Source organism: Oncorhynchus mykiss, chromosome 12, assembly GCF_013265735.2.
Source record: "Oncorhynchus mykiss isolate Arlee chromosome 12, USDA_OmykA_1.1, whole genome shotgun sequence".
Taxonomy (NCBI): Eukaryota; Metazoa; Chordata; class Actinopteri; order Salmoniformes; family Salmonidae; genus Oncorhynchus; species Oncorhynchus mykiss.
Window position 1 is genome coordinate 99,013,804 of NC_048576.1, and position 27,730 is coordinate 99,041,533.

The following is a 27,730-nucleotide window of genomic DNA, read 5'->3' on the forward strand; positions in this document are numbered from 1 at the left end:
TAGTCTTAGCTTCCCTCCTTTACCCAACTCAACCACAAGAGCTACAGAGAAAAGAGAGGGCATTCCTTCCACAAGGAGCACTCTGGGCTGAAGTTTCCTCTAGGTTCAGATCTAGGGTCAGTTTCCCCTCCCCCACTCCAAACCTTAACCATTAGTAGGGGGGGCGGTGCAAAACTGACCCAAGATCAGTGTCTAGGGAGAACTTCCCCCTCGTCCAGAAGAAACCCTCACGTGATTGGATTAGTACGTCAGTGCTGCAGCCTAACACTCCCAGTTTCTACACTGAGATCACAATAAGTTGTATCTTGTAAAACTGACAGTCGACATAAAAACCAAGACATTCATTTTCTGACCTAAATTGAAATGCTAACATGTTTTTATTATTCTAATGTGTAGTTTCTGTCCCTTCATCCTCTTGGCTCACCACAAACATAACTGTTCCTGTCCCTTCATTCTCTTGGCTCACCACACACACATCACTGTTCCTGTCCCTTCATCCTCTTGGCTCACCACAAACATTACTGTTCCTGTCCCTTCATTCTCTTGGCTCACCACAAACATTAATGTTCCTGTCCCTTCATCCTCTTGGCTCACCACAAACATTAATGTTCCTGTCCCTTCATCCTCTTGGCTCACCACAAACATTAATGTTTCTGTCCCTTCATTATCTTGGCTCACCACAAACATAACTGTTCCTGTCCCTTCATTCTCTTGGCTCACCACAAACATAACTGTTCCTGTCCCTTCATCCACTTGGCTCACCACAAACTTAACTGTTCCTGTCCCTTCATTCTCTTGGCTCACCACAAACATAACTGTTCCTGTCCCTTCATCCTCTTGGCTCACCACAAACATAACTCTTACTGTCCCTTCATCCTCTTGGCTCACCACAAACATAACTGTTCCTGTCCCTTCATTCTCTTGGCTCACCACAAACTTAACTGTTCCTGTCCCTTCATTCTCTTGGCTCACCACAAACATAACTGTTCCTGTCCCTTCATCCTCTTGGCTCACCACAAACATAACTCTTACTGTCCCTTCATCCTCTTGGCTCACCACAAACATAACTGTTCCTGTCCCTTCATTCTCTTGGCTCACCACAAACATAACTGTTCCTGTCCCTTCATTCTCTTGGCTCACCACAAACATTACTGTTCCTGTCCCTTCATCCTCTTGGCTCACCACAAACATTAATGTTACTGTCCCTTCATCCTCTTGGCTCACCACAAACATAACTGTTCCTGTCCCTTCATTCTCTTGGCTCACCACAAACATTACTGTTCCTGTCCCTTCATTCTCTTGGCTCACCACAAACTTAACTGTTCCTGTCCCTTCATCCTCTTGGCTCACCACAAACATTAATGTTCCTGTCCCTTCATCCTCTTGGCTCACCACAAACATAACTGTTTCTGTCCCTTCATCATCTTGGCTCACCACAAACATTAATGTTCCTGTCCCTTCATCCTCTTGGCTCACCACACAAACATAACTGTTCCTGTCCCTTCATCCTCTTGGCTCACCACAAACATTAATGTTCCTGTCCCTTCATCCTCTTGGCTCACCACAAAGATTAATGTTACTGTCCCTTCATCCTCTTGGCTCACCACAAACTTAACTGTTACTGTCCCTTCATTCTCTTGGCTCACCACAAACTTAACTGTTCCTGTCCCTTCATTCTCTTGGCTCACCACAAACATAACTGTTCCTGTCCCTTCATCCTCTTGGCTCACCACAAACATTAATGTTACTGTCCCTTCATCCTCTTGGCTCACCACAAACATTAATGTTCCTGTCCCTTCATCCTCTTGGCTCACCACAAACATTAATGTTACTGTCCCTTCATCCTCTTGGCTCACCACAAACTTAACTGTTCCTGTCCCTTCATTCTCTTGGCTCACCACACACACATAACTCTTCCTGTCCCTTCATTCTCTTGGCTCACCACAAACTTAACTGGCCCTATGAGAGTTGTCTGAATGGAAGTAACCCAAGAGGAGATTGATGGGATGTAGGCCTGTAGAAGACCACAGCAGACTAGTTCACTCTAGCGTAATACTCCTATACAACAAGGAGGAGATTGATGGGATGTAGGCCTGTAGAAGATCACAGCAGACTAGTTCACTCTAGAGTAACACTCCTATACAACAAGGAGGATATTGATGGGATGTAGGCCTGTAGAAGACCACAGCAGACCAGTCCACTCTAGAGTAACACTCTATACAACAAGGAGGAGATTGATGGGATGTAGGCCTGTAGAAGACCAGAGCAGACTAGTTCACTCTAGAGTAACACTCCTATACAACAAGGAGGAGATTGATGGGATGTAGGCCTGTAGAAGACCACAGCAGACTAGTTCACTCTAGAGTAACACTTCTATACAACAACGAGTGGAGGTAAAGGTAAGGACGTGACACCATTAGGTCTGACTCCACTTGTTTTAAGGAATGACCCATCAGAACGGGGTCATCCAGGTCTCAATGGAGCTTCCCTGGAGTGGAACTGAGCAAGTGGAGAGTGGGAGGGTGAGAGAGAGAATCATCTGAGTAACCTGCTTAAAATGATTTGGCTTCAGTTGGTTTCAATTGAAACTTTTGGTTTACGAGGCTCTTGATGTTGTAACAATAATAATAGTAGTAGTTGTCGAGGGTGCAGCAAGTCAGCACCTCAGGAGTAAATGTCAGTTGGCTTTCCATAGCCGATCATTAAGAGTATGTCTCTGCTATGATGCTAAGAAAGATGGCGCATGACAGGGGTGAAAGGAAGATGTAGAGGGGCTGAAGGAGGGGTAGAGGGGCTGAAGGAGGTATAGAGGGGGTGAAGGAGAGGTAGAGGGGCTGAAGGAGGGGTAGAGGGGCTGAAGGAGGGGTAGAGGGGCTGAAGGAGGGGTAGAGGGGCTGAAGGAGGTATAGAGGGGGGTTAAGGAGGTATAGAGGGGCTGAAGGAGGGGTAGAGGGGCTGAAGGAGGGGTAGAGGGGCTGAAGGAGGGGTAGAGGGGCTGAAGGGGGGGTAGAGGGGATGAAGGAGGTATAGAGGGGGTTAAGGAGGTATAGAGGGGGTGAAGGGGGTGTAGAGGGGGTGAAGGGGGTGTAGAGGGGGTGAATCAAGACAGGGTCACCTTCAGTAGATCCTTCAGCTCCTCCATGGTGGTCTTACAGGCCACCTCATCATGGACCGTCTGACCACAGTTCTTCACTACAGACTCCAACACCTGACAGGGGGAAGAAACCCTCAATCACACTTCACAACACAGAGGCCTAATTCTTCTGATTACGCCTCACGTCAGACCTTTCACTATGGAACTAGCCTGTCACCGTGGTTACACCGACAGCATCATTACGCAAAATGTTACGCAGCATCATCTGGATATGTGGGCAACAGAAGTTCAACATTCACACTTTTCGCTACCATTTCTGTCGAGCCGTCGACACATACAGTTTGATGCTTACGTTCCATAAATCCAACCTCTACATCACACAGAACGCACTGCCTCTGCAATGCTGCAAGGCAAACGCAGCGTTCCACTGGGAAACTAACGTACCTCTGGTGTATCCAAATGGAATCACGCCTGTCGGTGTGATCGAGGCGTATATACATATCTGGATAACATTTCCTTAACGCGCATTTATTATTCAAAACATCTGAATATGGCCCAATGTGAATAATTGATGAGCCGTCCTGTAAAGCAGCACTAGGAGGTTATGATTGTGTCATCACAAGTGGGGGAGTGGTTCAGCGTAGATCCACGCAGCATTGGTCAGTCTCGTAACCCACCTCAAGACCATAAAGGGCCACATGTGGGTTCTTATCCATCAGCTTCTTCTTAATGGCTCCGATGGCATACTTCGCCCTGCAGGAAGAGAAAGACTGATCAGACCAGACACACTTCTACCGTGTGGAGAAACATGGGGCTAGTTCCAATTATTTTTCAAATGGTTCCTTCCTTCCTTCCTTCCTAGGCCTCGTCACGGAAACACTTAAGGACCTCTCCACTGCAATTATCCCATCACAGAGATTAGGCTAGTGATTACCAGAAGGAAGGAAGGATTCTAAGTATTTGATCAGGGCCGTGGTGTACTCGGCACTCTACTACTCACTGTGTGTCTCCTTGACGAATGAGATCACAGATCTGCAGGATGGACTCCCAGTCTGTCTCCAGCAGCAGCTGACTGGTTGCTTTATCTGCAGACAGAGAGGAGAGGGTTCAGTGTCTCACATGTCTTTCATTCAAGATTATCATAAACATTTACGTCATTCAGCAGACAACGTTATCCAGAGCGACTTACAGTCACTGCATTCATCTTAAAATAGCTTGGTGAGACAACCACATATCACAGTCGTAGCAAGTACACTTTCCCTCAATAAAGTAGCTATCAGCTAAGTCAGTGTTAGTAAGAGAAGATAAGTGTGAGGGTCTTTTAACCAGGGTGGATAAGACAAAACCTTACACCTGAAAGCATAGGCTATTTCTCTAAACAGTGGAGTTGTGTGCTTGCTAGTGAGCAGGTGAAATTGATTGTGACTAGCGCCTATTCAAAACCATTAATGACTGAGAAAGCAGCCTTTCCCACATCACAATTTAGACTTCAACATGAACATTTCCAGGCATGGCGTGTGGGACTATACAAATGTAACTGATCCTAATAATAATAATAATATGTTATTCGATCACTGTAGTATGAAACAGAGGATTTCTCCATTCAGTAAATGATGGGGATGGGGTAGGCCTAGTTAGTGATTAATAGTGAGTGGATCAAGGTATGTTGTTATGGAATGCATTTCTACACAGTAACTAAGTAGCTTGCGGCTGTTGCAAAACTAAGAGGAAACGTCGGTAACCGGGAATGAGCCTGTATGTTATTATGATTTGACACAAACCTTCGGCCTTTTCTGTTGGCCAGTTTATGATGTGTTGGCCTTAATTTATTATGCCAACACAGGGCTCAACAATTGGCACTGGCACCCTCAATAACATCAGAGCACTTGAAGCAATCTACTGATGATTACAGTTGTCAGCGAGTTGTCTAAACTGTTTAGGGGTTGAAGTTAGTCTACGATGAGACTGATAAGAACATATGTCTGGTGACGTTGTCTGGCGCAGTGGGGTGAGCTGGATAGATAGCCAACTAAGCTACTACTAGCAAACGAGCTAAAATATCTAGAACAACTAGCTAGCTGGATGGCAAATAATGAAAGTTATGCAAATCATAAAAACAATGATTTATGTCTGACGATCGGGGATATCCAACTAAACAAATATGTTTTTATTTTTTATTTTATGTCGGGAAAATCGGGGCGCAGCGCACCCACACAACATCCTCTGATTGCGTTGCTAGCATGCTAGCTAGCCAAGCTAACCTAGGCTAGACAAAATGCCTGGCATGTAAGCATAGTTTTTGGTAGATTAAATGACATGTTATTGATAAGCAGTTACACTGCAATACTCGATAGAGAAGACTATACTCGATTAGAGGCCTCGGCCTATCGTCGAACTGAACACAGACAATGCCAAGTTTAGCTAGGTAACGTTAGCTAATGTTAGCTTGTTAGCAGGGCTGTGTCACAGCCCCAAACGACTGCCAAAACAATACGCAAAAAACAATCACCGGTGTAAAAAATGTAGATACTCATATCTTACCAAGAAGCCTCTCAAATGTACCACCACCCTTTCCCATGGCTGATCCAATGACGCAGGCTAGCTGACGAGAACGTTATTTTTTTGGGGGTCAATCCAAAAATTATTTGAACACATCCACTGTATAGATCGCTAGCCAGCTGTAAAGTTATTTGCTACTTCCTACTTCCTGTTTCGGGTTTAGAAACTCTGTGGTTCGGTGGTGAAGTCCGTCTATTCCTAACGGTATTGTGACGTTGCCCCCTAGAGTCTGAAGAGGGGATTGTACAGGGGGACTTGGTTGTGTACAGTTCATTCAAGTGGACATGGGTTCCACAACATTACGTTTGACAGAGGAACATTTTTATGACGGTGCAACAAGCTAGCCTTACTGGGTACTCAATAAATCCTCAGCAATGGCGGTTTTCTGATCACTTGGTTCGCCTAAATTCTACTCAGTTTGATACAGTGAAATACAGGGAGACATTCAAATTAGAGAACAAATCGGAAGCCCATTCACAGTCTATCTGTGTGAGCCAATTTAATCGACATGAAATTGTTCAAGAGAAGAGAGGGATCGTTAAGTGTTGGTGGGTGGTGGAGCTGCAGCCTTCTATGTGTCTAGGCCACAGGAGGTTGGTGGCACTTTAGTTGGGGTGGACGGGTAGCAAATACATAGAACACATGGTTTCCATGGTTTCCATTTGGTTGATGCCATTCCATTTGCGCAATTCCAGCCATTATTATGAGCCATCCTTCCGTCAGCAGCCTCCTGTGGTATTGGCCTACGTCATCAAGTGTGATCAGGCCCTATCCAGCCATCTATCCATTCCATCACATTGTTATGAGGAATAAGAGGAACTGCCTTGCTATATTTCATCACACTCTCCTCCTCCCTACACTGGTATACATAGGTCTACTTAGGTCATAGATGAGTACATAGACGCAGAATGCATAGAACGACCCACCCCATTCAAGTCAATGATGGCATTATGGGTGGACTGGCAGCCAATGTGAGTGTACCCATCCATATACAAGTCAAATTTCCAGGGTTAGAGGTTCCAAGCCCTTTTCTGTGGATTATAGTTCTATGTATGAGTCACTACCTGGCACTCACAACACTGGAGGCCATTGTTGTGGCTGTGCTGCTGATGCTCCATACAGTGACATTGTGTCTCTGTCTCTACTAGTCTCTACTGTTAGCTGGTAGGGCTGGATGGGTTGTCATATTTATAAGATGGATAGATCTTATGAAATGTCTTATCATAATTAAAGTAGCTATAACAGCGCTGCAACTGTAGAATCTGAAGGATGTCAACTATGTCTCATGAATACAATAGTTATTACTGGCGCTCAACACATCCCACATGACATGCTTCAACAAAACACACACACACACACACACACACACACACACACACACACACACACACACACACTTACCGTTTGAATGGAGAGATGTTTGTCATTTCTTCTAATGTACTCAATCAACAGTTTGGAGATTTGACATCAGATCTTCCAGTATATGGAAGGTAATTGTTCTGAAGGAATGTTGACGTAAATCAAACTAGCGTAGCCTCCAGTAGACTATTCTAGAGCTGTTTTCCCCCTGCCAATCAACGCACAGAGACATTCACAACAATAACAACTGAATAAAGAAGACATTGGTGATTTTAGGAGTTTAATCAATTCAAAATGATTATGTTATTGTCATTAAATGTATTACGTATGAATCATGTGTTCAGAAACAACGTTGTTCCATTTGTGCTGTATGCCTCTATTAACTTTGCTCCTGTTATATGCTAATTGTGTTCCGGCCCGCCAACCATTAGCTCTGAAAACCTTTTGGGCCCCGAGGCAAAAACCCCTAGCTGACGAACCCTGTCTTACGGTGTATGGCAACGATAACAATGACATCATCACCCGATGATGTCATTGTCAGCCAATCATTTGTGAGGAGCCTGGTTCTGCTGGACTGGACTGGAGTCTGAGTCTTAAATTAAATTGAACCCTATTCCCTATATAGTGCACTTTGTTTGATCAGAGCCCATTGTAAGTGCACTAGTTTTAAACCAGAGCTCTATGCTTCCATCAAAAGCATGGAACTGTATAGGGAATAGGGTGGTATTTGGGACGCGGGCAGTGTCCCCTAAGAACTGAGGACAGGAGCCCGGTTTTGATATCTAGACTGGACTGGAGACATTGAAACATGGAGATAACTGTACAGTCTGTAGTGATGACCTGATGGGAGATGGAGGATGAGTGGTAGCTGGTTGGGAAAAAAAGGCCCTTGGCTGGTGCTCTCTCCATCAGCGCTACACCACACACTCACAGACGTACACACATACACAGTTCCCCATTGTTCCATTGTTCCGTTCCAATCTGCACCACCACTCACAGGTCACAATGGTGACGACATGACAACATGTTCTGTTGGCCCACTACAATGCCAGGACATTTACTCTTGGTGACCATCCTAATCCTTTGGTTTGAGGCGAATATAGGCTACTGTATCCCAGAATAGATGAATTCACACAGAGGAGTTTCCCAGAGAGGAAATGAAAGGCTGATGATTTTATTGGGTTTTACACTGACAGACAGACAGACTGACAGACAATAGGGTTATCGGAGGACAACAGGGACACATGAAATAGCAAAATGATTTCACAATTCCCTTCATAACCTCCTATTGCATCTTTTGAAAGAATGACAAAAAGCACCACCGAATAATAATAATAACATTAACATTCCAAAGTATTAAAAAGTATAAATACTAAGAGAGGAGGGTTTTTCATGTTGTCAGGGCGGAATCATGGAATCATAGAATCTCGGAATCATGGAATCATGGGGTTTTGTGGCATTCCGATCAGACATAACCTTTGACCTGAGCAGCAGGTCCTCTACGGGGGCTGCTGTCGCTGCTGAAGGTCGGAGACCCGGGGATGCCGGGAGGACTCGACCCCGCATACAGCAGCGACCCACCAATCAGGAGCAAGGCCGACGCCCCCCAGCCTAGGTATAGGGCGGGGCCTAGCTCTCTCTTGTGCGGCGCGGCCACGTGGGGATCATAGAAGTCCCTGATAATGGAGTGGGCCGTCCAGCAGATAGGAACCAGGTAGAGAAACCCAGCGATGCCGAACAGAAAGCCGGAGATCCTTGCAATACGAGCCTTCAGACTATTCTGACCAATACACTTGGTGCACTTTACCCCCACCACACCTAGAGCCAGGGCCAGGCCACAGAGGAGGACGGAGAGCACGGTGAGGCCCCGGGCCGCCTGCATGTCGCTGGGCAGGGCCAAGAGACTGTCGTACACCTTGCACTGGATCTGGCCCGTTGATTGGACGATGCAGGTCATCCACAGCCCCTCCCAGATGATCTGAGCCGTCACGATGTTGTTGCCGATGAAGGCGGTGACGCGCCACAGCGGAACAGAGCATACCAGGAAGCCGCCCACCCAGCCAACCAGAGACAAGATCAGGCCCAGGAGCTGCATGCCGGTGGTCGCCATGGTTAAGGTGTCAGGCTGTTGTTGTTGTGGCAGTAGTAACGGTTGTGGTGACGGTTGACGATGTCTACCGGTATTTGGCTGGATTTTCGTAAGTATTTGTACCACGTTGGTTGTTACTGGGATGTTAAAGTCCTTTCTCTTTGTCTCACTAAAATAGTCCCAAGCCGTGGAAAGTCTATGCACCCCCGAAATCTTGAAAAACAGATGTCTTCCTCCTCCTCTTCTTCTTGACCCTCTCCTTCTCTCTGGTTGATGCGGAGACCAACTGGGGACAGACGAGGCCAAACGTCCTAACAACCAGATGAAATAAAAGCAGTGGTTAGTATAGTGATCCAGTTGAGGACATTTCTGAACTGCACTTATGCAAATGAACTTCTAAACCACCAGAATAATAGCAAATCCTATCATGAATCATTGTGTTTACTTGATAGCTACCTACACAAATAGCTAGCTAGAACAAAGTGTTAATAAGATAAATTCCTAATAAGATTAAATGCAATACAAATAAAAGTTCTCCAGTAGGAATCTACTGAGGGAGCTAAGAGCTGTGTTGTCAGTCATAAGTACCATTCACCCAGTCTATTGAATCCTACACAGATTAGCATAGCATTCATAAACACTTAAAAGTCAAAATAATCCCAGTGTTTAGCTACTGTAACTAATGTTTATCATAACTATTTGTAAACAGGCAGGGGGGAGGGCCTGAGAGTGACTGGATTCCAGTGTGGACCCGAAGGAGCAGAGAGAGAACGGTTTCCATTGACTGTGCTGCTGTGGGTGTTGGAGCTACGAGCTGCTACGCCTGCCTGGCCTGAACACTGGGTTATCTCAGAAAAACATGAGGAGGATCGGAACACAGCAGGGCTTTCATACAGGACTGGTACAGTGGGCCCAGGCTCTGTTGACTGAGGACCCAGCTCGGTTTAACTCTGTTCTGGACTGCCTTAATTACACAGGGAGAAATAACAGCTGGACAGATACAATAGATGGATCAATCACTACTTGTATCGGCAAAATTGATAGAGGTTAACCCGCTGGGCAAAAATTGGTTGAATCATCGTTGTTGCCACAAAAAATCTACGTGATGACGTTGAATCAATGTGGAAAACTTATCGGATCAAATGTTTTTATTTCACCTAACTTTTAACCCAAACCCAATGACATGGTGACATCTGTTGTTCATTTCAAGTTGAATTCACGGTTAGTTGACAACTCAACCAAATGTAAATCCAAACTTGACATTGAACTGACGTCTGTGCCCAGTGGGATGATGAAATAAGACTATGATTAACATATTGTCTAACAGGGGATGGACCTTTATCTTTAGTTTCCCCTCTCTAGTTTCATGCCACATTGTTTAAAAAAAAAGAATAGGCATCAGATACTTAAGCAATAAGGCCTGGGGGGGTGTGGTATATGGTGTGGTATATGGTGTGGTATATGGTGTGGTATATGGCCAATATACCACAGCTAAGGGCTGTTCTTATGCACGACACAACGCAGAGTGCCTGGATACAGCCCTTAGTCATGGTATATTGATCATATGCCACACACCCCCGAGGTGCCTTATTGCCATTATAAACTGGTTACCAACGTAAATAGAGCAGTAGAAAGAAATGATTTGTCGTACCCGTGGTATACGGTACACCACGGCTCTCAGCCAATCAACATTCAGGGCTTGAACCACCCAGTTTATAAATTACAGTATCATACTAATGATAAAAGACAAGAAACACATTAGTATAATAGACAGTGAGATCCTAAAAGAGAATAAACACATTAGTATAATAGACAGTGAGATCCTAAAAGAGAATAAACACATTAGTATAACAGTGAGATCCTAAAAGAGAATAAACACATTAGTATAATAGACAGTGAGATCCTAAAAGAGAATAAACACATTAGTATAACAGTGAGATCCTAAAAGAGAATAAACACATTAGTATAATAGACAGTGAGATCCTGACACAGACAGGTCCAACAAGCTACGGAATGCACCTTCTTTACCTTGAGGTGGAAGGTTTCAGTACCACAATGCTTTTGTTGACTCTACTAACGCCGTAGTATTTTCAACACACAAATCAACAATACATTAGAGTACATTAGTCACCTCAGATGGAGTGTGATGAATCTCCTCTCCTCTTCCAAGCAGTCGTTGGAGAAGCAACGTGTTCTTCAGCAGTCCTGTGGAGCTGTGGTTGTATAGGTCAGAGGTGGATGTAGGTAACCGGGTTGGCTGGTTCAGGGGGAGGCAGAGACAGAGGCCTTGGAAGGTTCAGCTCAGTCCACAGGTACGAACGAGGACCTGAGAGGTCAGGTTGGCTTCTGCAGAGGGGGTGAAGAGCTTCAACATCCAGCTAGCTTCAACACCCAGGACAGGACAGGACTGGAGAGAGGGCTGCCCTCTGAGATGCCAGCTAGCGCAAGTCTGTGTGGCAGTGGGTAGAAGCATACGCTTGTGTGTCTGTCAGTGTGTCTGTGTAAGCGTGTGTGACAGTGTGTGTAGCCGTGTTTGTGTGTGTGTGTGTGTGTCTCCCAGTGCCTGGTGTTCAAGTACAATGACACTCTGTTCTCCACTGCTGTTCTCTCTCTCCGACACCCCCACACCATCATCCATTCATTCCTCCATCCATCCAGGCCAACAACCCATTCTGTCTTCTTTTTCATCTTTTCGCCTCGCTTGTTCTTTGATGTGCTCCATTCTTTTCATCTCCCCGTTTCTAATGTTTTATGTGTTCAACTGAAGTTGGTGACTGAGGCGGGTCACATAGGGCTCTAGTTCAGTTCTCTCCCTTTATTCTACCTCCTGTTCACATGTCTCCTGTCTCCTAAAGACCTGCCTTTAACTTGACCTTTGGAAGTTACGAAAGAACCGTTGTAGCTGTGGTAACCAACCATCAACCCGTTAACCATGCTGATCAACGACGGGAATTCAACTAACCCACGAAAGAAACAGGAAGTACTGGGAGAACAGACAGGGATCGAAATAAAACTTTCTTTACGATTTACATTTAAGTAATTTACCAGACGCTCTTATCCAGAGTGACTTACAGTCAGAGCATTCATCTTAAAATAGCAAGGTGGGACACTCAACTCAATGAAGTAGTTATCAGCAAGGTCAGTGCTTGTAGGAAAAGAGAAGTTTAATTTAAGTTGGAGGGGAAATAAGAGTGGGATGTCTTATTCAAGATACTCTTTGGAGAGGTACACACGTCTTCAGAAGATGGACAGGGACTCTGCTGTCCTAGCTTCATGAGGAAGCTCGTTCCACCATTGGGGTGCCAGGACAGAGAAGAACTTTGACTGGGCTGAGTGGGAACTGCCCTCCCCTAGGGGTGGGAGGACCAAGACACCAGAACGGAGTACTCAGGGTTTTTTATTTTTTTATTTAACCAAAACCTAACCCGGACGACGGTGAGCCAATTGTGCGCCACCCTATGGGACTCCCAATCACGTCCGGTTGTGATACAGCCTGGAATCAAACCAGGGTCTGTAGTGATGCCTCTAGCACTGAGATGCAGTGCCTTAGACCGCTGCACCACTCGGGAGGTTGGGATGTAGGGTTTCAGCCTGAAGGCAGTTCACCTTGCTGCTCCGTAGGTAAACACCATGGTCTTGTAGTGGATAGTTGGTCTTCTAGTGGATAGATGGTCTTCTAGTGGATAGATGGTCTTGTAGTGGATAGTTGGTCTTCTAGTGGATAGATGGTCTTGTAGTGGATAGTTGGTCTTGTAGTGGATAGATGGTCTTGTAGTGTTATAGATGGTATTGTAGTGGATAGATGGTCTTGTAGTGGATAGATGGTCTTGTAGTGGATAGATGGTCTAGTAGTGGGTGGATAGTGAGTGGATAGTCTTGTAGTGGATAGATTGTCTTGTAGTGGATGGATGGTCTTGTAGTGGGTGGATAGTGAGTGGATAGTCTTGTAGTGGGTGGATAGTGAGTGGATAGTCTTGTAGTGGATAGTCTTGTAGTGGGTGGATAGTGAGTGGATAGTCTTGTAGTGGGTGGATAGTGAGTGGATAGTCTTGTAGTGGATAGATTGTCTTGTAGTGGGTGGATGGTCTTGTAGTGGGTGGATAGTGAGTGGATAGTCTTGTAGTGGGTGGATAGTGAGTGGATAGTCTTGTAGTGGGTGGATAGTGAGTGGATAGTCTTGTAGTGTATAGTCTTGTAGTGGGTGGATAGTGAGTGGATAGTCTTGTAGTGGGTGGATAGTGAGTGGATAGTCTTGTAGTGGATAGATTGTCTTGTAGTGGGTGGATGGTCTTGTAGTGGGTGGATAGTGAGTGGATAGTCTTGTAGTGGGTGGATAGTGAGTGGATAGTCTTGTAGTGGGTGGATAGTGAGTGGATAGTCTTGTAGTGTATAGTCTTGTAGTGGGTGGATAGTGAGTGGATAGTCTTGTAGTGGGTGGATAGTGAGTGGATAGTCTTGTAGTGGGTGGGAGCACGTGTGGTGCTGACAACTTTAAAGGCCCAGTTCAATCAAAAACTAGACCTTTCTGTGTTTATATATTTCCACACTATGAGATTGGAATAAATCTGTGCAATTGTGAAATTTATGATAATGCCCTTGTAGTGTACGAGCTGTTTAAAAAGACCGCCTGAAATGACAGCCTGTTCTGGTGGGATGGAGTTTTGGCCTTCCTGGTGACATCACCAGCTCATAAATTGGTAGTAGACCAATAAGAAAGATAGTTCCAAACCTCTCTGCCAATAACAGCTAGTTTTCAGTTTCTCCCTCCCCTACTCAGACCACTCCCAGACAGCCCTAGCAAAATTCTTGTTTGAGAAATTGCTCTTTTTTTAAAGAAGCTAATTTTTTGTTTCTCTTTGACCATTTCAATTGAAAACAATCACAGTTAGGCACTTCATTGTTACCCAGAAATGATTTGACATTTAAATCAAAATGTCTGCATTGGACCTTTAAGAAGTTAGGAGCGCCAGACAGTCACAGGGGAACTAGAAAAAGAGATGATCGATCCTACCTTTCAAGCACATCACCTGGAGTATCTATCCAGCTGTTAGCCAGCTAGGTAGCCAGCTGTTAGCCAGCTAGGTAGCCAGCTAGGTAGCCAGCTAGGTGGCCAGCTAGGTGGCCCGCTGTTAGCTAGGTAGCATGACTGGACAAGGTTGATATACATGAATGGTCAAGGTTTCTTGTTATCAAACAAATAGTTAGGGCCTGCGGCATGGTTTATGAAATGACTCAGACATTCTAGAACTAGAATGTCTGTGAATAATTTACAGATTTTTTAATGATGCACAGAATTTTAAAAAAAGTCAACACTTTGTAAAAAAAATACATTTGAGGGTTCATATATACTGTCATAAATTATAATTAAAATAAATTATAGCATTACTATTGATTACCCAGCTCATTGCCTGATAACACAGACACTGCATTAACTCAATATTAGGAAAGAAGCCGGTTTATCCAACTGAAAATGCAGACGTGAGAGAGGACCGAGTGAGCCTTATTCTACATTAGGCTACATAATGACATGATTAAATGACTATTCCAGGCGTGGGGGTTAAGTCAGGGGGCTCAGATGCTACAGAAGGTAGTACAAATAGTCAGAGGAGCGATATTCCTGCCCCCATGTTGCCTCCCAGGACTAAAGAGTGGATGTAGTCTATCAGTGAAGCCATCTGTAAACGTATGGATGTGAACCCCAGTCTCCGCGCAGTAGAAGGACACTCGGCCCTCCACGTAGTCCAGAAACACCCCCACCTTCCTGGGCTTCTGCTCCAGGCCCAAGGGGGTGACAGTGGGGGAGGTGTTAGCTACGTATTGACCCCCGCTCTTTAGGCTCAGTGTCCAGAAGCCATTGGCTGGGCTGACTGTAAACTTCCCTTTCCTGTTGATGGACTGTCTGGCCACGCCCAGGTTCCACTCAATCTTCTCTCCCACCTCCACCTCCCAGTAGTACCTGGAATGGAGTCAACATTAGTATCTGGAATGGAGTCAACATTAGTACCTGGAATGGAGTCAACATTAGTACCTGGAATGGAGTCAACATTAGTATCTGGAATGGAGTCAACATTAGTACCTGGAATGGAGTCAACATTAGTACCTGGAATGGAGTCAACATTAGTATCTGGAATGGAGTCAACATTAGTACCTGGAATGGAGTCAACATTAGTACCTGGAATGGAGTCAACATTAGTACCTGGAATGGAGTCAACATTAGTACCTGGAATGGAGTCAACATTAGTACCTGGAATGGAGTCAACATTAGTCCAGTAGTACCTGGAATGGAGTCAACATTAGTCCAGTAGTACCTGGAATGGAGTCAACATTAGTCCAGTAGTACCTGGAATGGAGTCAACATTAGTCCAGTAGTACCTGGAATGGAATCAATGTTTTCGTCATTCTAACTGATGAACTTTGTATTCAAGTTCAGTCCAGGTTTTCATCATTATAACTGATGAACCTTGTATTGAAGTCCAGTCCATGTTTTCATCATTATAACTGATGAGCTTAGTATTGAAATCCAGTCCATGTTTTACTACAGCACTAGTTAAAGTTAAAGGTAAAGAGTCATGAGTGAATAGTTTCAGTGAAGTTCAACAAACAAACTATATCAGACGGCCTGACAGCCGTTCTAAGTACCATAGATATATGATCATAGATCTTTATGATAATATAGATATATAGATATAGAATTCTGTTATATAGGCAAACAGTATAAAGAGGGACATTACAGTACCTGCCGCTGCTGAAGGATTCTCTTCCCAGGATGTTGGCCACGCGGTCAAACCTCTTGGGGTTGTCTGGGACCTCCTGGTGTTTGTCTGTGTGTCGCACCTGTTTCCGGTCGTCTGAGACCGAGAGGAAGGCGTGGGCCGTCTTGGGACTCAGGGAGATGTCTACTAGGGTAGAGGATGGAGAGAGAAACATATAAGTGCCATGGCAACAGAAAACGCACCTTGGTAAAACAAGTACTTTGACGGCCCAACGCCGCCATTCTTAATTCAATATCAAATTATTTTCTGAGTAATAATTATGTATTTCCATTAAAATGGGCAAAAATTTCAAAAGTATTTCTCAAGCAAGATTTAGGCTAGGACTGTCTGGGAGTGGTCTGAGTAGGGGTGGGGGAAACTGAAGACTAGCTGTTATTGGCAGAGAGGTTTGGAACTCTCTTTGTCATTAGTCTATTAACCAATTTACCACATTGTGATGTCACAATGGAAAGTCTAAACTTCCGCCCACGCACACCTGCTGATTAAGATACAGTCAGGAAATAACACTTTCCCACACTTTTACAGTGTTAGTTTCATCAGCTGTTGTACAATATGATATAAAACACAGAACAACTGAATGTTGACTGCACTGGTCCTTTAAGAACAACAAAAAATAGATATTATGGCGTATCTAACTCTTTGGGCAGGTGGAGACATACCTGTGTATTTCTGTATTTTCTTCAGCTCTGCAAAAGATAACAGCTCCAGTAAGAATCCTTCCCAGACAAACAGATCTGACATTTCACTCACCCTAAAGATAACAGTTCCATAAGAATCCTTCCCAGACAAACAGATCTGACATTTCACTCACCCTAAAGATAACAGTTCCATAAGAATCCTTCCCAGACAAACAGATCTGACATTTCACTCACCCTAAAGCTAACAGTTCCATAAGAATCCTTCCCAGACAAACAGATCTGACATTACACTCACAATCACCCTAAAGATAACAGCTCCAGTAAGAATCCTTCCCAGACAAACTGATCTGACATTTCACTCACCCTAAAGATAACAGTTCCATAAGAATCCTTCCCAGACAAACAGATCTGACATTACACTCACACTCACCCTAAAGATAACAGCTCCAGTAAGAATCCTTCCCAGATAAACAGATCTAACATTTCACTCACCCTAAAGATAACAGCTCCAGTAAGAATCCTTCCCAGACAAACTGATCTGACATTACACTCACACTCACCCTAAAGATAACAGTTCCATAAGAATCCTTCCCAGATAAACAGATCTAACATTTCACTCACCTTAAAGATAACAGATAACTAAAGATAACAGTAGAATAATACAGTAATCATTTATCAGATGCTGACAGATTTCTAATCAACACAAAACATGTGGTCTACTAAAGTGTTGAGGGTGGAAGTAGAACTGTAAGAGATGGATCCAGGATGACATGATCGTACCTGTAGTGTAAATACTAACCAGCTTTAGAGAGTCTACGGAGCTCTCCTTTAACCACGTCCATCAGGTCTGACACTGCTCTCCTGGTCACGCCCATACAGGGGTCTGTCTCCATGGAAACCTTGGACCAGTCCCTCCTCTCAGAGTAGCCCGTGGTGGAAGTGGTGCTCTGCGACGTTCATAGAGGACAAACAAACAAACACGGCTATATTTTAAGATGAAATATAAGTGGTTGGGGGACTAATTTAAGGGTTCAAGCCTTTTCTTCTGTGGTCATGATAGAAACTGTTAAGAAACTCTGTTTCACAAACTCTTTTTGGAAATTGAGACACGTGTCGACCTACTGTGTCCTAATCTACATTATAAACCAGGTAGTTCGAGCCCTGAATTCTGATTGGATGAAATCCAAGGGTATATCAGACATTATAAACTGGGTGGTTCGAGCCCTGAATGCTGATTGGCTGAATGTCGTGGTATACCACGGGTATGAAAGAACACGTATTTTTACTGTTCTAATGACGTTGGTAACCAGTTTTAAGGTCTGTATCCAGTCCGTACTCTGCGTTGCGTCGTGCATAAGAACAGCCCTTGGCTCTGGTATATTGATTATATGCCACACTCCCTCGGGCCTTATTGCTTATGTATATGATTACCGCTCTGGGGTGAAGTTTCCCCTAGGTACAGATCTAGGATCAGCTTCCTTTCCCTCAATCTAAACCTTAACCATTATTGGAGAAAATGCTAAACTGGCCCAAAACTAGCGTCTAGGGGCGACTTCACCCTACGCCATGCTTACCACTGCAACACTCTTCTGACCACCACCACCACCACAGAGCTCATCATTGCTCTGCTGAGAATGACAAGGCCCCAGGTCAATGTCTCCATTCCTCAGCTGTAGAATCTCCTGTTCCAGCTCCTTCACCAGCTTCTCAACAATCCTCTAAAGAAACACAAACATTGTTACATTTGGTATATTGATAATCACATTGTATTCTGTCAATAGGTGGTGGATGAGGTGAGTTTTCCCCTTACTATGTAAAGTGATTTTTGTAACTCATTCACAAGAAAGGAGGTAAATAAATCCAATTCGTTATTATTTTTAATCTAAGTTTATAAATTCATAAATAAATCAGAGTATTACTGTACATTTACAGACCTCCTCCTCCCCCTGTCTCTCCTCAATGGCTGCCACCACGGCCTTGTGGCTCTTCTCCATGGAACTGACAAGGGCAGAGAACACCTTCTGGCTCTCACGCACCTCCCTCACACACGAGTTCTGATTGGACAAAAGACATGTCTGTATCTCAGACGAGTTCTAATTGGACAAGAGACATGTCAATATCTCAGACATCAGTTCTGATTGGATAAAATACATGTCTGTATCTCACATCACTTTAAGATGATAAGGTGTGATTGGACAAAACATGTATGTGGTAAGGGTGGTGGATTTGTCTAACTCATCTAGATCTACATAAGGGCGTAGGGTGTAGGACCTCTCTAACCCTGTACCTGGAGAGATACCATCCTGTAGGGCCTCTCTAACCCTGCACCTGGAGAGATACCATCCTGTAGGGCCTCTCTAACCCTGCACCTGGAGAGATACCATCCTGTAGGGCCTCTCTAACCCTGCACCTGGAGAGATACCATCCTGTAGGACCTCTCTAACCCTGTACCTGGAGAGATACCATCCTGTAGGACCTCTCTAACCCTGTACCTGGAGAGATACCATCTTGTAGGACCTCTCTAACCCTGTACCTGGAGAGATACTATCCTGTAGGACCTCTCTAACCCTGTACCTGGAGATCTACTATCCTGTAGGACCTCTCTAACCCTGTACCTGGAGATCTACTATCCTGTAGGACCTCTCTAACCCTGTACCTGGAGAGATACCATCCTGTAGGACCTCTCTAACCCTGTACCTGGAGAGATACCATCCTGTAGGACCTCTCTAACCCTGTACCTGGAGAGATACCATCCTGTAGGACCTCTCGAACACTGTACCTGGAGAGATACCATCCTGTAGGACCTCTCGAACCCTGTACCTGGAGAGATACCATCCTGTAGGACCTCTCGAACCCTGTACCTGGAGAGATACCATCCTGTAGGACCTCTCGAACCCTGTACCTGGAGAGATACCATCCTGTAGGACCTCTCTAACCCTGTACCTGGAGAGATACCATCCTGTAGGACCTCTCTAACCCTTTACCTGGAGAGATACCATCCTGTAGGACCTCTCTAACCCTGTACCTGGAGATCTACTATCCTGTAGGACCTCTCTAACCCTGTACCTGGAGATCTACTATCCTGTAGGACCTCTCTAACCCTGTACCTGGAGAGATACCATCCTGTAGGACCTCTCTAACCCTGTACCTGGAGAGATACCATCCTGTAGGACCTCTCTAACCCTGTACCTGGAGAGATACCATCCTGTAGGACCTCTCGAACACTGTACCTGGAGAGATACCATCCTGTAGGACCTCTCGAACCCTGCACCTGGAGAGATACCATCCTGTAGGACCTCTCGAACCCTGTACCTGGAGAGATACCATCCTGTAGGACCTCTCGAACCCTGTACCTGGAGAGATACCATCCTGTAGGACCTCTCTAACCCTGTACCTGGAGATCTACTATCCTGTAGGACCTCTCTAACCCTGTACCTGGAGAGATACCATCCTGTAGGACCTCTCTAACCCTGTACCTGGAGAGATACCATCCTGTAGGACCTCTCTAACCCTGTACCTGGAGAGATACCATCCTGTAGGACCTCTCGAACACTGTACCTGGAGAGATACCATCCTGTAGGACCTCTCGAACCCTGTACCTGGAGAGATACCATCCTGTAGGACCTCTCGAACCCTGTACCTGGAGAGATACCATCCTGTAGGACCTCTCGAACCCTGTACCTGGAGAGATACCATCCTGTAGGACCTCTCTAACCCTGTACCTGGAGAGATACCATCCTGTAGGACCTATCTAACCCTGTACCTGGAGAGATACCATCCTGTAGGGCCTCTCTAACCCTGTGCCTGGAGAGATACCATCCTGTAGGACCTCTCTAACCCTGTACCTGGAGAGATACCATCCTGTAGGACCTCTCTAACCCTGTACCTGGAGAGATACCATCCTCTAGGACCTCTCTAACCCTGTACCTGGAGAGATACCATCCTGTAGGTTTTCACTACAACCCTAATCTAGCGCACCTGATTATAATAATTAGCTGGTTGATAAACTGAATCAGGTTAGTTATAACTGGAGTTGGAGTTAGGTAGCTCTCCAGGAACATGCTTGGAGAGCCCTGGTGTAGGGGCTAGGGGTCCATTTGGGATCGGGACTCACTTTGAGGAGCTGCAGGGAGTGTCTGAGTCTGTCAACTTTCTTCAGTCGCTCCTGGATCATCTGGTCAATGTCTACAACCTGTGGCTGCAGAAGAGGATTACACCAAGGTATCATAACATCAAGAGGATTACACCAGGTATCATAACATCAAGAGGATTACACCAAGGTATCATGACATCAAGATGATTACACCAGGTATCATGACATCAAGAGGATTACACCATGGTATCATGATATCACAAGGATTACACCAAGGTATCATGACATCAAGAGGATTACACCAAGGTATCATGACATCAAGAGGATTACACCAGGTATCATAACATCAAGAGGATTACACCAAGGTATCACAACACCAAGAGGATTACACCAAGGTATCATGACATCAAGAGGATTACACCAGGTATCACGACACCAAGAGGATTACACCAAGGTATCATGACATCAAGAGGATTACACCAAGGTATCATGACACCAAGAGGATTACACCAAGGTATCATGGCACCAAGAGGATTACACCAAGGTATCATAACATCAACAGGATTACACCAAGGTATCATGACATCAAGAGGATTACACCAAGGTATCATGACACCAAGAGGATTACACCAAGGTATCATGGCACCAAGAGGATTACACCAAGGTATCATGACACCAATATGATTACACCAAGGTATCATGACATCAAGAGGATTACACCAAGGTATCATGACACCAAGAGGATTACACCAAGGTATCATGGCACCAAGAGGATTACACCAAGGTATCATGACACCAATATGATTACACCAAGGTATCATGACACCAAGAGGATTATACCAAGGTATCATGGCACCAAGAGGATTACACCAAGGTATCATGACACCAAGAGGATTACACCAAGGTATCATAACATCGAGAGGATTACACCAAGGTATCATGACACCAAGGTATCTATTACAGGTACACCGTAGCGTCTTGAACCTCTTAATGTCACAATATGTTGCACTAAGGTCAGTAGAGTACCGTGTCGTGGCTCTCCTCAGGGCTCTCAGGCCGTGTCTTCCTGTAGTTGTCACAGACGTCAGCCAGGATGCGGTTGATACTAAGGTCTGGCCTGGAATGGAACAACCTCTTGCAGAGGGGACAGTAGTCTGAACGGTGCCGGGTCCAGTACCTGTAATGAGCCCAGTCCATGTTTTTATTATTCTGATGATGCTCTCAGTACTCCAGTCCATGTTTTACTCATGCACTATTTGAGCTTCAGAGCTAGTGAACAACAATGTATGGATCCTCTGCAATGCTTTCAATAAAGTTCAACAAACGATATCAGACACCCCCCGACCTCCATTTATAATAATTTATAATCGTAAGATAAAGGGGGGACGTACCCACACAGGCAGTCCTGACAGAAACTGTGGCCACACGGAGTAGTCACAGGACTGCTGAAGATGTCCTTACACAGCGGGCACAGGAAGTGCCTCTCGGAGACGAGGCTGATGGTAGAGATGGTAGATGCCATGCCCTGGAAGAACACCATAGAAATCAATCAACTCATCCTTTCCGTACCCCTTCTTTTCCCTCTGCCCCTCTGATCCATCTCTCCACCCTTTCCAATTCCCCTTTTTCTAAAATGTCCAAGTTCAATATATCACGAGATTGAGCATGAAACACTTTGTAGTAACAGAAACCTGTAGTGTACCGTCTCTCATTAACAGGGAAGCAACTTTCACTGGGGGCATGCCCCCCCCACCCCACATTCTGAAATTGCATTTTTATCTCCGCCCATTACCATTGTAATGTTATACAAAAACGAGGCACCGGTGTGCTTTAGGACCATGTGGACGTCTCGGAGCGGTCGAGTAGACTGTTTGGAAAATATATATCATGCCCCCTCCCCAGTTTTATCATTGTCGTCCCCTCACTTCTAAAAACCCAAAGTTGCACCCCATTACATATCAATATAGAGATGAAATGTAATGTCAGGTCTCTCTGAATACCTTCATGTTCTTGTCACGTAATACTTCCATTTGATTGGCCAAATACAAAATTTAAACAAGTTATTGAAGGTTTCCCCCATTCATTTTTTCCCAATGGAATGAGAGTGTGCGTTAAAAGCCACAGTATTCACTCGCTTCAAGGTTCAACTGAATCAACTAGTCAGTTGGGATACACTGCCTTTCGAAAGTATTCAGACCCCTTGACTTTTTCCACATTTTGTTCGATTACAGCCTTATTCTAAAATTGATTAAATTGTCCCGTCCCCCCCTCCCTCAAGCTACACACACACACAATACCCCAAAATGAAAAGCAAAGCAAAAACAGGTTTAGACATTTTTGCAAATTTATTAAGAACAAAAAAACTTAAATATTGGTATTTAGACCCCAGCGATTACAGCATTGAGTCTTCTTAGTAATGACACTACCAGCTTGGCACACCTGCTTTTTGGGGAGTTTCTCCCATTCTGCTCTGCAGATCCTCCCAAACTCTGTCAGGTTGGATGGGGAGCGTTGCTGCACAGCTATTTTCAGGTCTCTCCGGAGATGTTCAATCGGGTTCAAGTCCGGACTCTGGCGGGGCCACTCAAGGACATTCAGAGATTTGTCACGAAGCCATTCATGCATTCCCTTGGCTGTGTGCTTTGGGTCGTTGTCCTGTTGGAAGGTGAACCGTCGCCCCAGTCTGAGGACCTGAGAGCTCTTAAGCAGGTTTTCATCAAGGATCTCTCTGTACTTTGCTATGTTCATCTTTGCCTCGATGCTGACTAGTCTCCCAGTCCATGCCGATGAAAAACATCCCCACAACAGGATTCTGCCCCCACCATGTTTCACCGTAGGGATGGTGCCAGGTTTCCTCCAGACGTGACGTTTGGCATGCAGGCCAAAGAGATCAATCTTGGTTTCATCAGACCAGAGAATCTTGTTTCTCGTCGCCCTATACCAATTTATGGCTCATCGAATTGGCAAACACTGTACACTTAGAAAGAATTAGATATATTCTGAACAATAAATGATCAACATTTGATCAAATCTGGCAGCCTTTCCTCTCCTACCTGGACCAGTCAGCGCTGTGAATTTGTACATTTTAACGTGTTACTCTCAATTGTAATATTTTAATCTGCCTTTGGGCAGCATGTGCTGGCCACGCCACCCGAGAAGTTGGGAGGGGAATAGGGGGGACTAAAGGAGGGAAATAAGTGGGGGAGTTGACATCTACCCTCTCGTGTTTTGTAATATTTGTTTTGTACCCAGAAGCACCCGAGCAGTTGGGAGGGGGGAGGGGAATAGGGGGGAATAAGTGGGGGGGATAAAGGGGGGGAAAATGTTGGGGGGGATAAAGGGGGGGAATATGTTTGGGGGGAATAAGTGGGGGGATAAAGGGGGGGAATATGTTGGGGATGAATAAGTGGGGGGATAAAGGGGGGGAATATGTTGGGGGAGAATAAGTGGGGGGAAAAAGTGGGGGGGAATAAGGGGGGAATAAGTGGGGAATAAGTGGGGGGGAATAGGTGACATCTACCCTCTTTCTTTCTACCTGTCCTTGTTCTGTATGTCGTGTTTTGTAATATTTGTTTATGTGTAGATAAGAATTGTATACTTGTCTTTTATACCGAAACACCATTCTTGTGTGTGTTCAAATAGTCTGCATGCAAAATGGCACCCTATTCCCTATGGGGCCCTGGGTCAAAAGTAGTGCACTATCAAGGAAATAGGGTGCCATTTGCAGTATTGGAGAGAAAGCCATTTAAACATGGTGCAGCCAACAGACTCCCAACATAAAAGCTGTGACCTCATGTCCTTGACGTCACCGCAGCGTGCAAAGTCACATTCCAGCTAATCCAATCTGATTTGGACGAAAGACAGGAGGTGGAGATTCTCAAAGGAAGTGAATTGTTATCAACTCCACGGTCAAACATGTTTCTTTGTCAGGCAGTGAAGGCTTGTCTTTGGATATTTCACTATTGGAACTCTTTCAGGTCACAGATTCACCTGAACTCACCTAATGTTTCTGTGTGTGTCTCATAGCCAAGTCAGTTATGTGATCATGTGTGTCATTCAAGGAAAAGTGTGTCTGTCTCTTTCTGTCTGTCTGTCTGTCTCTGTCTGTCTCTCTGGCTCTGTCTGTGTCTGTCTGTCTGTCTGTCTGTCTGTGTCTGTCTGTCTGTCTCTGTCTGTCTGTCTGTCTGTGTGTCTGTGTTTGTTTGTGTCTGTCTGTGTCTGTCTGTCTGTGTCCGTCTCTCTGTCTCTGTCTGTCTGTGTCCGTCTCTCTGTCTGTCTGTCTGTGTCTGTCTGTCTGTCTGTGTCTGTCTGTCTGTCTGTCTGTCTGTCTGTGTCTGTCTGTGTGTTTGAGAGACAGAGAGTGTAAAATTCCCTGGTATGCAGTAGAACAGGTAACGCCAAGTATTCTGTTACATAATGAAGGAATCAACACAACACTCAACACCTGCATGACCTCTTCCAGCTGTTATTCTCACTACAATCACAACTGTTTGTTTTACCTCAAAGCGGTATTGTATTTTCTCTATTTTACCAGTTAAAAACAAACAGTGTAGTACCTATAAAGTTGTGACTTCCTGAACTGAGAAGAGTGACGTCCTGACCTGTTCAGTCGTAACCATGATATAAAAGAAAACGGATGTTTCACATACTGTTCTGAACAGAGAGCCGACGTCCTGACAAGGAGGATTGATTAGAATAAGCTTTATTGTTCCTAAGCTGTCTTCAATATTTACAACGTGTTTTCAGTACAATGTTAACAAGTTAAACCTACCTGTCCCACTTGTTCCTGGCCAGGTGCTCAGAGCTTCGGTCGCTAGTCAGTCTGTGTCTCTTCCTGTATTCAGAGACCAGGTGACAGGTGTGAGTTCCTAGAAAGGTGCTTGTGGGTGGGGTTTAATCCAGGTGTGTTCAGCTGTTGTCAGTCAATCAGGCGTTTGCTTTGGGAGGAGTCTGTAACCTTAGACATTGGCTACGTCCCAATTATCTCTCCTTCCTCCTGAAGTGTGCACTTCACCACTCCCCACAAACTTAAAAGCATTTGATTGGTGGAGCCATGGACTATAGGCTAGAGGAAGTTTCTGTATTTCCTATATTAATTTAAAATAATTAAAAGTGAAGTTAACAAGTGCACACTTGGAGAAGGGGCAAATCTTAGGTAAGGCCCCACCCTGTTAGAGCTGACAAACAGCAGCACTGGGCCCTGCAGTAGCTCTGGTCCAGGGTGTTAGAGCTGTCAAACAGCAGCACTGGGCCCTGCAGTAGCTCTGGTCCAGGGTGTTAGAGCTGTCAAACAGCAGCACTGGGCTCTGCAGTAGCTCTGGTCCAGGGTGTTAGAGCTGTCAAACAGCAGCACTGGGCTCTGCAGTAGCTCTGGTCCAGGGTGTTAGAGCTGACAAACAGCAGCACTGGGCTCTGCAGTAGCTCTGGTCCAGGGTGTTAGAGCTGTCAAACAGCAGCACTGGGCTCTGCAGTAGCTCTGGTCCAGGGTGTTAGAGCTGTCAAACAGCTCTGGTCCAGGGTGTTAGAGCTGTCAAACAGCAGCACCGGGCCCTGCATTAGCTCTGGTCCAGGGTGTTAGAGCTGTCAAACAGCAGCACTGGGCTCTGCAGTAGCTCTGGTCCAGGGTGTTAGAGCTGTCAAACAGCAGCACTGGGCTCTGCAGTAGCTCTGGTCCAGGGTGTTAGAGCTGTCAAACAGCAGCACTGGGCCCTGCAGTAGCTCTGGTCCAGGGTGTTAGAGCTGTCAAACAGCAGCACTGGGCCCTGCAGTAGCTCTGGTCCAGGGTGTTAGAGCTGTCAAACAGCAGCACTGGGCTCTGCAGTAGCTCTGGTCCAGGGTGTTAGAGCTGTCAAACAGCAGCACTGGGCTCTGCAGTAGCTCTGGTCCAGGGTGTTAGAGCTGTCAAACAGCAGCACCGGGCCCTGCATTAGCTCTGGTCCAGGGTGTTAGAGCTGTCAAACAGCAGCACCGGGCCCTGCATTAGCTCTGGTCCAGGGTGTTAGAGCTGTCAAACAGCTCTGGTCCAGGGTGTTAGAGCTGTCAAACAGCAGCACCAGGCCCTGTATTAGCTCTGGTCCAGGGTGTTAGAGCTGTCAAACAGCAGCACTGGGCCCTGCAGTAGCTCTGGTCCAGGGTGTTAGAGCTGTCAAACAGCTCTGGTCCAGGGTGTTAGAGCTGTCAAACAGCAGCACTGGGCTCTGCAGTAGCTCTGGTCCAGGGTGTTAGAGCTGTCAAACAGCAGCACTGGGCTCTGCAGTAGCTCTGGTCCAGGGTGTGTTAGTGTGGCTTGCTAACGCTGAGCCTTCCTGAAGGTTCACTAACACCCTGGACCAGAGCTAGCCCTGTAGTAGCTAGTCTCGTCCACTAGCCTGCGCTGTCTCTCTGTACTGTATCAGTTGAGCCTGTGGATGAGACTATGTGGTGGCTAGCCTTGTCCCCAGCCTCAACTGCCACACACAGAGACAGAGGAGACAGAGAGATGAGAGAGAGGTACTGTGCAGTACAGTAGGTTCTGCAGCCAGAGATCCAGTAGTCATTGTGGAAGGCTGGACACCAGAGCCCTGCTAGAGTGGATTTGTGCAGCAGTGTAGGAGTTTAGCTGTGAAGGAGTTTAGCTGTGAAGGAGTTTAGCCGTGTAGGAGTTTAGCCGTGTAGGAGTTTAGCCGTGTAGGAGTTTAACCGTGAAGGAGTTTAGCTGTGAAGGAGTTTAGCTGTGAAGGAGTTTAGCTGTGAAGGAGTTTAGCTGTGAAGGAATTTAGCCGTGAAGGAGTTTAGCCGTGAAGGAGTTTAGCCGTGAAGGAGTTTAGCCGTGTAGGAGTTTAGCCGTGAAGGAGTTTAGCCGTGAAGGAGTTTAGCCGTGAAGGAGTTTAGCCGTGTAGGAGTTTAGCCGTGTAGGAGTTTAGCCGTGTAGGAGTTTAGCCGTGAAGGAGTTTAGCCGTGAAGGAGTTTAGCCGTGAAGGAGTTTAGCCGTGAAGGAGTTTAGCCGTGAAGGAGTTTAGCCGTGAAGGAGTTTAGCCGTGTAGGAGTTTAGCCGTGTAGGAGTTTAGCCGTGAAGGAGTTTAGCCGTGAAGGAGTTTAGCCGTGAAGGAGTGCTGGAGGGACGGCTGGTGGAAAGATAAAGTGGAA

General features: G+C 45.5%; 3 protein-coding genes across 6 annotated transcripts in view; all 3 read right to left on the reverse strand.

Moving 5' to 3' along the window:
• LOC110539185 (hepatocyte growth factor-regulated tyrosine kinase substrate) overlaps positions 1-5,830 on the reverse strand; it is a 37,873-nt gene extending 32,043 nt beyond the window's left edge. Inside the window, 4 exon segments of the mRNA XM_036939568.1 lie at positions 3,116-3,208; positions 3,772-3,847; positions 4,095-4,179; positions 5,636-5,830. Coding sequence (XP_036795463.1) covers positions 3,116-3,208; positions 3,772-3,847; positions 4,095-4,179; positions 5,636-5,672 — 291 coding nt within the window. The 5' untranslated portion in view covers positions 5,673-5,830.
• Positions 5,831-8,154: 2,324 nt separating this feature from the next.
• LOC110538838 (claudin-6) lies at positions 8,155-11,585 on the reverse strand. The gene is made up of 2 exons (XM_021625816.2): positions 11,233-11,585; positions 8,155-9,412 (listed from the first exon to the last, which is right to left on the reverse strand). Exon 2 carries the CDS (start codon positions 9,120-9,122, stop codon positions 8,478-8,480), a length of 645 nt encoding a protein of 214 aa, XP_021481491.1. The 5' UTR covers positions 9,123-9,412; positions 11,233-11,585; the 3' UTR covers positions 8,155-8,477.
• Positions 11,586-14,364: 2,779 nt separating this feature from the next.
• On the reverse strand, positions 14,365-27,031 carry btr02 (bloodthirsty-related gene family, member 2). 4 transcript variants are annotated; one of them, XM_036939471.1, is made up of 10 exons: positions 25,377-27,031; positions 21,997-22,130; positions 21,632-21,782; positions 20,627-20,710; positions 18,447-18,566; positions 18,087-18,230; positions 17,312-17,459; positions 16,534-16,560; positions 15,838-16,000; positions 14,365-15,057 (listed from the first exon to the last, which is right to left on the reverse strand). In XM_036939471.1, the coding sequence occupies exons 2-10, from the start codon at positions 22,125-22,127 to the stop codon at positions 14,673-14,675; spliced, it is 1,353 nt and encodes a 450-aa protein (XP_036795366.1). In that variant the 5' UTR covers positions 22,128-22,130; positions 25,377-27,031; the 3' UTR covers positions 14,365-14,672. The 4 variants fall into 4 exon arrangements, with proteins under 4 accessions (XP_036795366.1, XP_036795364.1, XP_036795363.1 ...); XM_036939469.1 differs by lacking the exon at positions 25,377-27,031 and adding an exon at positions 22,606-22,859 and having other exon boundaries at positions 15,838-15,997; XM_036939468.1 differs by lacking the exon at positions 25,377-27,031 and adding an exon at positions 22,606-22,858.
• Positions 27,032-27,730: the final 699 nt, after the last annotated feature.

Coding starts and splice junctions, on each gene's coding strand:
- LOC110538838 (XM_021625816.2), bottom strand. CDS start 9,122: ATGGCGACCACCGGCATGCAGCTCCTGGGCCTGATCTTGTCTCTGGTT.
- btr02 (XM_036939468.1), bottom strand. CDS start 22,635: ATGGAAGTATTACGTGACAAGAACATGAAG. Junction 22,131..22,605: donor TACGTGACAAGAACATGAAG/GTATTCAGAGAG, acceptor GTGTTCTTCCAG/GGCATGGCATCTACCATCTC. Junction 15,058..15,837: donor GAATCCTTCAGCAGCGGCAG/GTACTGTAATGT, acceptor ACTCCATTCCAG/GTACTACTGGGAGGTGGAGG.